At 38.4% G+C, this 12775-nt stretch overlaps 1 protein-coding gene across 2 annotated transcripts in view; it reads left to right on the top strand.

Moving 5' to 3' along the window:
- Smc6 (structural maintenance of chromosomes 6) overlaps window positions 1-12775 on the top strand; it is a 59841-nt gene that overhangs the window by 44609 nt on the left and 2457 nt on the right. Inside the window, exons 24-26 of one of the 2 annotated variants that reach the window (XR_008220130.1) lie at window positions 3286-3391; window positions 4157-4269; window positions 9627-9741. Coding sequence is in view for 1 of the 2 variants with exons in the window: in XM_052745887.1 (XP_052601847.1) it covers window positions 3286-3391; window positions 9627-9779; window positions 12300-12397 (357 nt within the window). In the remaining variant the exon portion in view is untranslated. Of the gene's footprint in view, window positions 1-3285; window positions 3392-4156; window positions 4270-9626; window positions 9780-12299; window positions 12398-12775 lie in introns of those variants that run through there. The other variant, XM_052745887.1, reaches the window with a different exon arrangement.

Raw genomic sequence — 12775 nt, 5'->3', positions numbered from 1 at the left:
GCTGTAGTTCTTCTGTTTACCTCTTTTCCCCATGCAGTCCCTCAGTAATGCTTTTTACTTGTCTTTATATCCCAGCTTCTACAATTGTTGTTTGTGTATAGTACGTGTACATTGTGTATGTGTATGTGTGAGGCCTAAGGTTGATAACACATGTATTTCCCTAAACCGCCCCGCCACCCACCCAAGTTTTTTAAATTTCCAGACAGCATCTCTTGCTGAACCTGAAGCTTCTCCTCAGTTTGACTAGGTCTCCTAGTTAATGAGCTTCAGGGAATCTGCCTCACCCCCAGTGCTGGGGTTACAGGAGCATGAGGCTATGGGGGGCTTTTTATATGGCTTCTAGAGATCTTCACACTACAGTGGGCACTTCAGCAATGGAGCCGTCGTCTTCCTAGCCCCGAATTTCTCTAATTTAAGGCAATAGAAAGAAATGAAAATATACCTAACTATTGTATAGATGGAGAAATTCAGAGGTGGCCTTAAGGTTTTTTATGTTTATTTATTTGGATTGTATGCTGTAGCCTAGCATGTGGAGATCAGGACAGTTTGCAAGAGTCAATCTTTTCCTTTCACCACATGTCAGGATTGAACTCAGGAGTCAGGTTCACCCATGTTGCTGGCCAGTAGTAAGGTTTTAAAGGTAAAATGTTCCATCATAGTCTTGAACTATAATAAACTTTGAAATGCATGTTTGTAGTTGTTGAATTTTTAAAATAAGGTGTTTATCATGGACAATTTAATTGTGCACATTTGTGGGGTCCATAGATAGATAGTATGCCAAGATCAAATCAGGGTAATTGGCACAGCCCTGGTACATCCTCTGCAGTTTTTCTTCTGTGCAGCCCTCTGTACTCCAGACCTTTTTCCACCCTCAAATGCTAGGTTGCATGTTAAGTGTACATTTGCTCTAGTCTTTGAGTAGTAATTTGGGGGTTATTTGTAGGCCTCATCAGTTCATTTGTTTCCCATTTTTCAGAGACCGTTTTGACTGGACCTTCCTTTGCTATTTGGTATCCAGACTGAAAACATTTATTTCATGTATTTTGTCTGGGTTTTGAAGAGTTTAAGAAAAATAAAATTATTTATCTATTTATTTATTTTCTAAATTTTTAAATTAAAATAAAATGAATTTAACTTTCTGTTATGTACATGTTCTCCAGATGTAGTGTAGTTTGTTTCTCTGTTGTTAAATGGAAACTAGCATTTAAATAGTCTCTGTAAAGTACTGCTTTCTTGGTGTATGTCTGAATTCATTTTCCTGTTGCTGTGATAAGCACTCTGAGAAAAGCAGCTTCAAGAGAGGAAGGGTTTGTTTCTGCTCACAGTTCAAGGTAGAGTTCATCAAGGCAGTAGGAGAAATTCGAAAGTGAAGCAGAGAGTGAAGTGTGAATGTGTGCTGTTCTGCTCCCTTCTTACATTCCTGTGCCCAAAGAATGGTCCTACCTGCTTTTAGGCTGGCCTTATTTGGCCCAATAAAGATAATCCATCACAGGTATGCTCAGGCCCATTGCCCACGTTATTCTGGATTGTCACCTTGACAACAATAACCATCATAGTGTATTACCTTAATAGAGACTTTAACACTGACGTGTTTTTCTACATTGTTTACTCGGTTGTGGGATGAGAACAAAAATGACCAACTTGTTAGGATCATTTTCTCTCTACTCTCAAACCTTCTTATTTTCAGACAGTTTATGATAGAAGTCCTGTGAATGGAAGCAGCCAATACATTGGAGTATTGAAGGATGTTAAGAGAGAGTTCTGGAATCTAATTACCAGTGCTGAGGCAGCAAAAGAAACTAAGAAAACCCAGGTTTCTTTGTCTTTTAGTATGGAGAGATAATGTAATTTAGGACAGCAAACAGTGAGGAAGAAGTCATGGTTGTGTTGAGGAAATAAAGCTTCAACTAATCAAGGAGTAGAGATGATAAGAAAAATTGCCATTTTTCTCTTACCCAGATCTTATTTTCTAAATACTGTGCTCTCATTAAAAGTAACCAGGGTCTCATGGAAAGAAAGAGCTGATAGCAAATCTGTGTAAGTCTCTTGTTAGGGCTCACACCCCAGCCCTAGCCACCCCTCAAAGTGATGACAGAAAGACTTAGGAGACAGCTTAAAAGGCTTTCATTGCCAGGATCTGGGGCACTCTGACAATCACAGCAACTCGCTCCGGATAAAGAGAAAGGTAGATAAGTAACAAATTGATGGCTGGGGCATCGTTGACGGCTGGGGCCTGGCTCAGCCAGTACAGTACTTGCTGTGCGAGCATGAGGACCTGAGTTTGAACCCCTGCTTTGTGCCCCACAGAAAAGCTGGGCACAGAGGAGTCAGGCACAGTGGTACATGTTTATAATTTTGTTACTGGAGAGGTGGAAATAGGAGGATCTCTGGGGCTCACCAGTAAAACAGCTAGCTAAATAGGCAAGCCCCAGAGCAACGAGAGACTCCCAGAAATAAGGTGGACAGAGCTGGAGAGATGATTCAGCAGCTAAGAGTACTGGTTCCTCTTCTGGGGTTCAAGTTCAAACACCCACATAGCAGCTTATAACCATCTCCAACTCTAGTCATGGGGTATCCATTGCTTTCTGGCCTCTGTGGATACTGCATGTATGTCGTGCACAGACAAACATACAGGCAAACACACAAACACAAAACCCTAAAAACATATGCATACAAGAAAACCCAGGTGGATAGCACCAAAGGACGACGGGTGAGGTTGTTCTCTGGTACACGCACATGTGCGTACACACAAAAATGGGGAAAAGGAATTAAGGCAGCAGAAGTTTCCTTACAGTATAGTCCAGTGTCATCTGACAATGGAGAAGAAGTGGTTGCACTTGCGTTGTACCAGCAAGGGATAAAGCATTGTTACCCTTCCCCTTTTCCATTATGAAGCTGGGGAAACGGGCAGGTCAGTGAGATGAGCATTTACCTTGGTGTCTCTAAAGCTTAATTTTTTTAAGGACGAGATTTGTCTTATGCCTGAGAGTAATAATGCCTTGAATAAATTATTTGGGTGACTAATACATTCATATGGACTGGCTGTCATAATGGGGTATAGTAAATGTGGAATGATACCTTTATGCATTTTATAAATATTGGTATAAAAGTAAAATTAAAATCCAGGATACAAATAAATATTAGAAATATGAGGAAAATCCTCTTAAATCACCTGTTAATAGAGGTGTCCAAGCTGCTGTCCAAGCATTGGTATAGTTGTCTGTGCTTAAACCATGTTGAACATGCAGTTCTATATTACAATGTGCAAAATTATTTTATTTAAAGGTGTTTGACATTGCGATGCAAATTATACTTTGACAACTTACTGTCTCAGCGGGCTTACTGTGGCAAAATGAATTTCGACCACAAGAATGAAACTCTGAGTATTTCAGTGAGTATCTTGACGGCATCTTTGTCAGAGTTGTTTCTTTTCTTTGGATGGACTGTTGATCAACCTGTCCTGTCACCTTTAGAAAACAGGAACTTCCTACTAAGTGAAAGGTCATCTTTGCTAGTGTGTTTAGCATTAAGTTGATCTTAATATAAAGCTAGTGGCTTAGATTTTTTTTTTCCAGTCACATTGTTTTCTTAGGATGCTAAGTATGGTTTTATTTTCAGTCTTAACAAGTGTTCATCTTGTCTGTCCACTCATGTTTTAAGTTTTTACACAGCACCATGTGGGACATTATAGAAAATCCATTGTCTGTAGTCTCACTGTGGGAAACCAAGAAGTATCTGCTGTATTCATTCACCTTTGTAGATTCTGTGGTTATGGAAATGTGCACAAAGCGTGTGGTGTGGGGATATGGATTAACAACTATATAGGAAGAGAAAAAACAACTACCCACTTTAAATAGTAACTGCCGCTCTTGTTATCATAATTTTATCCTTCTATCCTAATATTCACAGAAAAATATTTGATATTTGGGATGCCCTCATCATTTAGAACCTCTGCACTTGAACCGAAATAGGAAGTTAGTTTTGCCTTTTCTTTGTTTAGATTTCCACTGGTAAATTATGTTCACCATCTCTCTACCCACCATTTATTTTTGAGATCCAGTTATTTACAGATACAGATTTAAAAGTACTGGGAGGAATTAGGCCTGTGGTCGGGAGGGTAGTATGTCATGATAACCCATTGTTTTTACTGCAAAAGTACAAGAAATCCAAGGAAATTACAAAAATCCAATTTTAAAGACATTGGAAAGCTGTGGAAGCAACAGCGACTAGATGAATTGAAATTCCAAGAAGTGGGAGAGCCTGTCCAAAGTAAGCTAACATTGCTGGATGTTTTCTTTCCTGGAGGCATTTGCTGATCTCAGAATTTTGGTGGTTATGAGGGCTACTGACAAGACAGCAGGGCTTGTGAAATATTAGGCACATGACTAGTATTTCAGTTCATTCTTGAGGGCTGGAGTAGTGCATGACTATCCAAAGGCACCAGTTTCTAAGACTGCAAATCCATTCCAGGCCAGCTTTCTCCCAGATGAACTGAACTGTCAGTCAGCCTTAGCATATATACATCCTAGTCAAATGGAAACTTGCTCCACCTTGGTGGGCTGTTGTGTTGCCTAGAATATCTGTTCTTACACAAAACATCAAGCATGAAGTAAAAAGATTTGGGTCTCTAGCCAAAAATCAAGGAATAAAAGATAGGGATGATAAAGGAAGTCAAATTCCTTATATTTATAATTAACAGGGTCATCTGTGCAAAAAAACTGATGAAATCTACACAACAGACAACTGAAAAGTTAAATGCAACTAGCAGAGTTACGTAACCACATTAAAAAGTGAATTGTATTTTTATGTATTAGCATAATCAAACATGATCAAAACCTGAAAATTTAAAATACCATTTATAACAGCATTAAGATATAAAATACATAGAAATCTGACACAAAGTACCTAAGACCTATACTCTGAAAAGCCAAAAGAAGTAGTGAGAAATTAATGAAGAACTAAATGAGAAATCTATTGTTGTCAAGGCTCAAGAGACTCAGCAGGGTCTGGGGAGATGTCCCATTCAGTAAAGTGTTTATTGTGCAAACGTTAGGACTTGAGTTTGGATCTCCAGCATTGCATAAAACTCCCCACACTAATCCCAGAGCTCGATAGGTGGAGACAAGCCAATTCATAGGGCTCCTGGCCAGCTAGTCTAGCTGAATCAGTGAGCTCCAAGTTCAATAAGAGAGCCTGTCTCAAAGAAATAAAGGTGACAGTGATTGAGGAAAACACATATGCACACACATACTGCATATACTTGTGCATATATAAGCATGTATATGTACAACACATACATACAATTCAGCATGTCAAAATTTTAGTTCTTAAATTGACTTATACACTCAACACCATTTGTATCAAAATAGCCACAGGCTTTTTTGTAGAAATTGATAGGCTGGTTCTAAAATGTATATGGAAATTGAAAAGAAAGAATAATATTTCAAAACTTCCATTAACTGAATGCTAAAGTAATAGATAGTAAGGTTCTGTTACATCAATGGCTCTCAACCTTCCTGATGCTGTGATCCTTTAATACAGTTCCTCATGTTGTGCTGACCCCCAACCATAAAATTCTTTTCATTGCTACTTCCTAACTCTAATTTTGCTACTGTTGTGAATAGTAATGTAAACCTCTGTTTCCCAGTGGTCTTAGACGACCCCTGTGAAAGGGTCATTGGAGGCCTCCCAAGGAGTTGCAACCCACAGATTGAGATACAGAACCATCCAGATAACATGGAAACCAAGTGGAGATTACAAGGAGCATGAGGGACTTACAGAATGATGGATATGTTCTTTATTCTGAATTTCAGTTTCATACATGAACATATTTGCTAAAGCTTAATTAAATCGAGCATTTTAAATACATACAATTTGCTGGATCTTATTAAAATAGAAAGGTTTTGTTACATTTATTTGAGATTTCATGCCACAGTGTCAGTATGGAGGCCCAAGGACAACTTGAAGGTGTTTATTCTTTTTCTTCTACTGTGCGAATTCCTAAGACTAAAACTCAAGATGCTCAGGTGTGGCCCCAAGCACCCTATCCTGATAAACCACCCTGCTGGCCCTGTTGGTTTTTGTTTTTTGTTTTTCTTTTTACCTCAAAAAGCAGTAAAAATTACCAGAGAAATAAGGCTTGGAAATGTGACTATCTGATATTAAAAGGGAAAGCAAGAATAGAACCAAACTCATGATGATAGTTACAAGAGATAGTAGACTAGTGTCTTACCACAAGTGATACATACATACACTAGAAAAAGCAACTACTTAGTGAGAAGCCAGGTATGTCTAATCACCTTTGGAATGCGTTGGCAGGAGGATTAACACAATTAGAGGCCACTCCAGACTACAGAGTGAGACCCAAAATAATCAAGAGAGAGGTCAATAAAGAACATGGGGGAAAACACAAATTAGTGAGAGATGAAACTTAGTTACCAGTAATTACATTAGCCTTTGTGGACCAAGAAGGTGCATTAAAAGTAAAGAGTGCCTTGTATGTATAAATTGTGAGTCAGTTCTGATAGAGGGAGACTTTAAATACTAACATAAGGACAAGGAGGATCCTAAGGGAAATCATGGAGCAAAGGTATGTCATCATGCAGATAGACAAGAAAGCTTACACACGACTGCTAACAACAAAATCAGGTTTACACAGGCTCAAGGCCAAAAGGAGTGCTTCATAGTACCAGAAAGTTAACTTTAAAAATATTTGAATTTGTATATTCAGAAAAATTGAGAGAACTAAAAGGCAAAATAAGAGTTAAATATAGGTGGAAATTTTTGAACTCTCAGTAATTAATGGAAAAGTCAGTAAAGTTATACAAGCCTTACTGTATTTACCAAATTGACCCAGTAGCATAAATGTAGAACCCTGTGGTAGATTATAATTTCTGTGAATTGTCTATGGAATATTTACCAGCGTAATAAACCATTTTCTTGTCCTCAGTTAAAAATCTCAGTAAGTTTCAAAGAATTAAATTTATACAAAATATATTTCAAAATTAAATGAAATTAAATACCTAAAAATTCCCTAATTTCTAAATGATTAAGGAATCATAATAAATTACATGGAAACTAGAAGATAATTTCCAGCAACAATCAAAAACTAAAACAGGAAAACTTGAAGGAGACAATATAACACTTTTCAGAAAGGAACTTTTAGCGCTCTATATGTATTTAAGGAGGAAAGATAGATCCAACATTAGTGGTCTATCTCAGGAAGCTAGAAGACAATTAGGAATTCAGACACAGAGATCTCATAAAACTGTGAGAACAGAAGAACAGAGGAGAAAGCAAGTGTCCAAACAGTGGAGAGTGCAAAGCAGACCGAACACAGGGCTCACTCATCTAAACAGAGACACTACTATAAACCTATGAGTAAGGGGTGATCCTTTCCTGAATTATACTGGATTCAAATTATTGGGTGCCCTTTGGTAAAACAAAACAAAATAGACTGGTCATGTATCACACATTTAGTATAAAAATTGATAAATGTGAAATGTAGAACAATAAAACTTTTGGATGAGGGAATCAATTTAGGGTACCTATCAGTGGATGAACAGATAAAGAAAATATGGTAGATATACATAATGGAATGATACTCAACCTTTAAGAAGAATGAAGTCCTGTGGTTTGCATCAAAGTGGATAAAACTAGAAGATGTGATCTGAAGTGAAATAAGCCAGGCACAGAGAACAAAGAGCACATATTCTCATGGGAAGTTGAGGAGTTAATCTGAACACAGAATAATGATTAGTGCAAGTTAGGGAGGGAGAGGGAGAAGTTGAATAGTAAGCACCAAAACACTGTTCAATGGGAGTAAGTCCTGGTGCTCCCCAGCAGCACATCCACTGCAGTTCACAGGAGCGTTAGATATATAAGGAAAACTAGAGTGCTGGCCAGGTGGTGTGTCACACGCCTTTAATCCCAGCACGCAGGAGGCAGAGGCAGGTGGATCTTTGAGTTCAAGGCCAGCCTGGTCTACAGAGCGAGTTCCAGGACAGCCAGGGCTATACAGAGAAACCATTTCCAAAACCAAAGAAGAGAGAGATAGAAAAACCAAAGAAGAGAGATGCTCAAAGGCTCCAATCACAAGTAAGGGGATAGAAATGCTAATTATTCTGACTTGACCGGTGTATACTTCATATGTGTGGAAATAAGCACACCATGCTCCATTAACATGTGCCACCCTTTCCTGTAAACAAAAAATAAAGTACTTTCATGAAGATTTGAAAAACAGGACACAAAAGGCAATTTTAAAAAGCACCAGCAATAAAGGAGGCTATTGCCTGGGGAAAGATATTTTTTGGTACATAATAAAGAATAATAAAAGAAAAAAAGACTTGAACCCATTTTAAAATCACCAAAGACTTAAACGAGTAGATGGGAGTTACCCAAATGGAGGATAAGCACATGGACAGTGCTCAGGATTGTTAGTCATCAGAGAAATACAAATGTATGCCTCACTAGCCACTGTCGTCCCCTAATGAGAAGGACTCACATGAGCAAGACTGGAAACTCGGTTGGTAAGGAAACAGAATCAGAGCTACTGCATTGCTATTGGGAGGAAGGTGGCCTTAATTTGAAAACCCATCTACGTTTGGATGTGAATTCAAGGAAAATGAATGCTTTTGTCCTCATAAGATACTTTTCCTCTAGGGGCATTGTGTCTTCCTAAAATGATACACAATATACATTTAAATATTCAGACTTTTAAGCCTTTTAGAAAGTAAAAAAAAATGAATCTGTGGTCATTTGAGAGCAGCATATGTCTGACACTTATATAAAACTGGCCTTTTCACTTATACATAGTATGTCTGCAGTTTTGCCAAAATAAAATAGAATGCCTCTTTATAGTACTTTGTATTTTCTCAGGAAATTATACAAATGGAATGCTGTAAATATTATTTATTGATTTTTTTTTTGTTATTGTTGTTACCATAGAGAATTTTAAAAAGTATTGTTTTAAATGTCTTTCAATCCGTTCCCACCATTTTCTTGGGTAAGCCTCTTCAAGTGGGTCTGTTTTGATGATTTTAATTATTAAAACTGTGTAACCACTAGATGTCGCTATAATTCTAGTAATGAAAAATTATCTCAGTGCTTTAAATGTTTAATGTGGTAACAGTTTTAGAAGAACTAGTTTAAATTGTTTATTTTAGTAAATAATGTTTGGTTAAATATTGGATTTGTTGTCATAGCTTTGGAATTTTGGTATGTTAGGTTTTGTTAAAATGACAAAACGTGCTCACTTTTATTTATTTTCTGTGTGTGGAGTTTTGGTATGCATGTATGTCTGCACCCAGTGCATGCCAGGTGCCTGAGGAGGCCAGAAGGTATCAGATCCCTCAAACTGGACTCATACATGGGCATGAGCCGCATTGTGGGTGCTGGGACATAAATCTGGGTCCTCTGTAAGAGTATCTTGACTCTGAGCCATCTCTCCAGCCCCTCAGTTTAATTCTTTTAAAGTGAAACAAAAATTGGATAGCTTGCTGTTATAGTATAAAATATTTTGAATGGAGTAGATTCTTTCAAACTTCTAAATGACCTTAGCTTTACCCCTTCTCTCTCTCTTTCTTTTTTTTTAAACTATAAACCTCTTCTTGTGATCACCCTTCAAGGTTCAGCCTGGAGAGGGAAATAAAGCTTCCTTCAATGACATGCGTGCTTTGTCCGGCGGTGAACGTTCTTTCTCCACAGTGTGCTTCATTCTTTCCCTGTGGTCCATTGCCGAATCACCTTTCAGATGCCTGGATGAGTTTGATGTCTACATGGTATTGTTGAATTTTAAGTTCTCTAATTTTTATTTGGTTGGAATGTTTTGAAAGGAAGAGTCTTCTGTTTCTCTACAGTAGTTAAGGTGTGCCTTGCCACATTAGTTTGTGATGTTAGTGGTTGGGAAGACCCTATAGTTGAGTTCACTCCATGGCTACTGTGTGGTTCTCTCGAGACCCTGCCACACTCCAGCATTTCTCCTACCTCTCTCTCATTCAGCCTTTCCCCTAGCTTGTTTCCATCAACCTAAAGACATCCTAAAGCTTTTGCTTCTTAACACAGGGCTTTTGTAGAGTGACTCCTTTGGTTATGGCCAAGCTTTTGAAAAGAATAACATGGGAGCAAAAAAGGTAACAAAGATATAAGAGCATTTGACCTTAAGGGGTTAAAAAAAAAATTAAAGGTTTTGAAACCTAGGTCTGCTACAGTTTTTCAAATGGCTTAGATTTATCTCCAAGGGTCTCAGTCAGTTCTCCATGTAATAGATGTAGCTGGAAGTTTTCCTGTGTCCCAGCTGGCCTGCAGTCATGACAGATCTCTCCCACTCGTGTCCCCCAAGTAAACACACAGAGGCTTATATTTATTCTGCTCAGCCATTAGCTCAGGCTTATCACTGACTAGCTCTTACCCTTAAATTAACCCATAATTCTTATTTATATTTAGCCATGTCTCTTGGTACTTTTTCTTAATTCTGCCTTGACATCTTGCTTGCTCTGTGTCTGGCTGGTGACTCCTGACTCAGCCTTCCTCTTCCCAGACTTCTCCTTGTCTGCTTATCCCACCTATACTTCTGCCTGGCTACTGGCCAATCTGCGTTTTATTTATCAACCAATCAGAGCAACACATATTCACAACATACAGAACAATATTCCACAGCACTTGTCAAGTTATATCTGATTAAATGAAAAGCATTTGTTAGTTATATAAGTTAAGTTAGCTGATCATGTTGGTTGATGAACTATCTATCACCTCTTCTAATTAAGAGGTTTCTCTTGTTCAAATTGAACCTTTATCAATTTTGATGGTATCCATAGCTTTTCTTCTCCTATAGAAACAAAAGCAAAACCTTGTCCCCAACGTAATACATATTCTGGTTTCCATTCTGAAGTCAGCACATCCTGAAAGTATATAGGCTGATTTAGTTCTGTAGTTTGCTACTTCATTGGGCTACTATGAGGCTCAGCTGAGATTCTGTGTCTAACAGACATCCTTCCTACTCATGCATTGTAGTCTGGGTTCAGACTCTCCAGCAGCATCCGTTTATCAGATGTCGTCTGTGAGCTTGGTCTTCCTTGGAGTACTTGGCACCTCTCTTCCCTCCCTTGGGATTTATATTTTCTGTGTCTTCTTTTTAGTCCTACTTTCTGCCTCCCAATTTTGATGTCGTTGAGCGTTTGAAGTTTTTTGTTTGCTTTTTACAGTATTGCTATTTTCTGGTTACATGTGTAGATGTGATGTAACAGGCCCCAAAGCCACTACCTGCTTATTGACCTACCTGATGGATGTTTCCCATCCTGATAACTCATTTGCAGTCTAGACTTGTGTGCCTGCTGCCCTTTCCACCATCCAGTAAACTGCCAGCATTCCGAGCTCAGTGTGTCTGAGACTGAGTGGGTCTTTCTCTCAAAGCATCTTTCTTTTCTCCCGTTTTTTGCCTTGTTCATGACAAATTTTCATCACTACCCTAGTCACCTAGCTTCAAAACCCATGTATATCTGATGAATTGTTCCCTTTTACTTACATGCTGCTGGGCCTTGTTTGCTCCTCTTCTGAAGGTTCTACCCTTTTTTCCTTCCTCATGTGGCTCTGCTACCTCTTGTCCTTTACCTCCAACTGCTGTGATAATCACTTGCTAGGCTTTTTTTCAGACTATATCTTGCTGCTTCGGCAGCCCATTCTCCACATTTTAGGGGAGTTGATTTGTAAAAATAGGTCTGATTGTGGTCACCCTTTTAAAGCCCCTAGGTGGATATATCTAAAGTATATAATTTTGTAAGGTAACATTGAGACCCTTAATGGTGTAGTCTCTGCCATTTTACAATTTTAGCTGTACTAAGCTGTTTATAATTTCCCAAGCACACTGCCCCATCTAGTGTTTTCATGAATGGGTATTCAAGTCTGCTTATCTTCCGATGATGATGACTTTAATGATGCCTTGTGAGGGCCATACTTTTTAAATTCAGAGAAACTTGATAAATTTGAAACTAAACGTGTTTTATCTTTATCTTGGGTAATGAACTACTGTTGTACTTACGAATTCATTTTGTAATAGTTGTGTTACTGGTAAATTTTCTTACTTTTTTAGTTGTGTTTACTTGTGTTGAGAGAGGAGGCCATCATATAATCTATTCAGTTACTTTCCTCTTAGAGTTTCTGGTACTATTTTTCCATGGATGAGCTTGGCATTGTACATAAAGTAATAGATCAAACTCTAGAAGTTTGTTTCAGCCAAAAGAATGTGCTTTTATAGAAATAGCTAATGCAAAACCAATCCTAACTTTTTATCGTTTCTTCTTCAGGATATGGTTAATAGGAGAATTGCAATGGACATGATACTTAAGATGGCAGACTCCCAGCGCTTTAGACAATTTATCTTGCTTACCCCTCAAAGCATGAGGTAACTTCTTAAAACTCTGTGTGTGTGTGTGTGTGTGTGTGTGTGTACACATGTATGTTTTTCTGATCACATGTAGAAGTGAGTACATAACTTACATCCCTCTTATATATACAAGGCCTCAAAGTCACACCTACCAGATGGAGGTATCTCATTCTGTAGGTCTAGACCTGTGTGCCCTGATACCCACTATGTTACCCAGCAAACAGCCAGCATTCAGTGTGTCTGAGACTCAATCCTCTCAAAGCATCTTTCTTTTCTAAATACATGTACCATATGACAAGGGGAAATAAATTTATATGGAACCTCACACATACACACACACGAAAATCCCAGCCAGCTAAGCAGCCCTGAGTGAAAGCAGGATGGGGCTGGCATGGT

The sequence above is a fragment of the Peromyscus californicus genome, unplaced genomic scaffold, assembly GCF_007827085.1.
Source record: "Peromyscus californicus insignis strain IS unplaced genomic scaffold, ASM782708v3 Scaffold_1__1_contigs__length_55948999, whole genome shotgun sequence".
NCBI lineage: Eukaryota > Metazoa > Chordata > Mammalia > Rodentia > Cricetidae > Peromyscus > Peromyscus californicus.
This window is presented reverse-complemented; position numbering and strand designations above follow the sequence as displayed.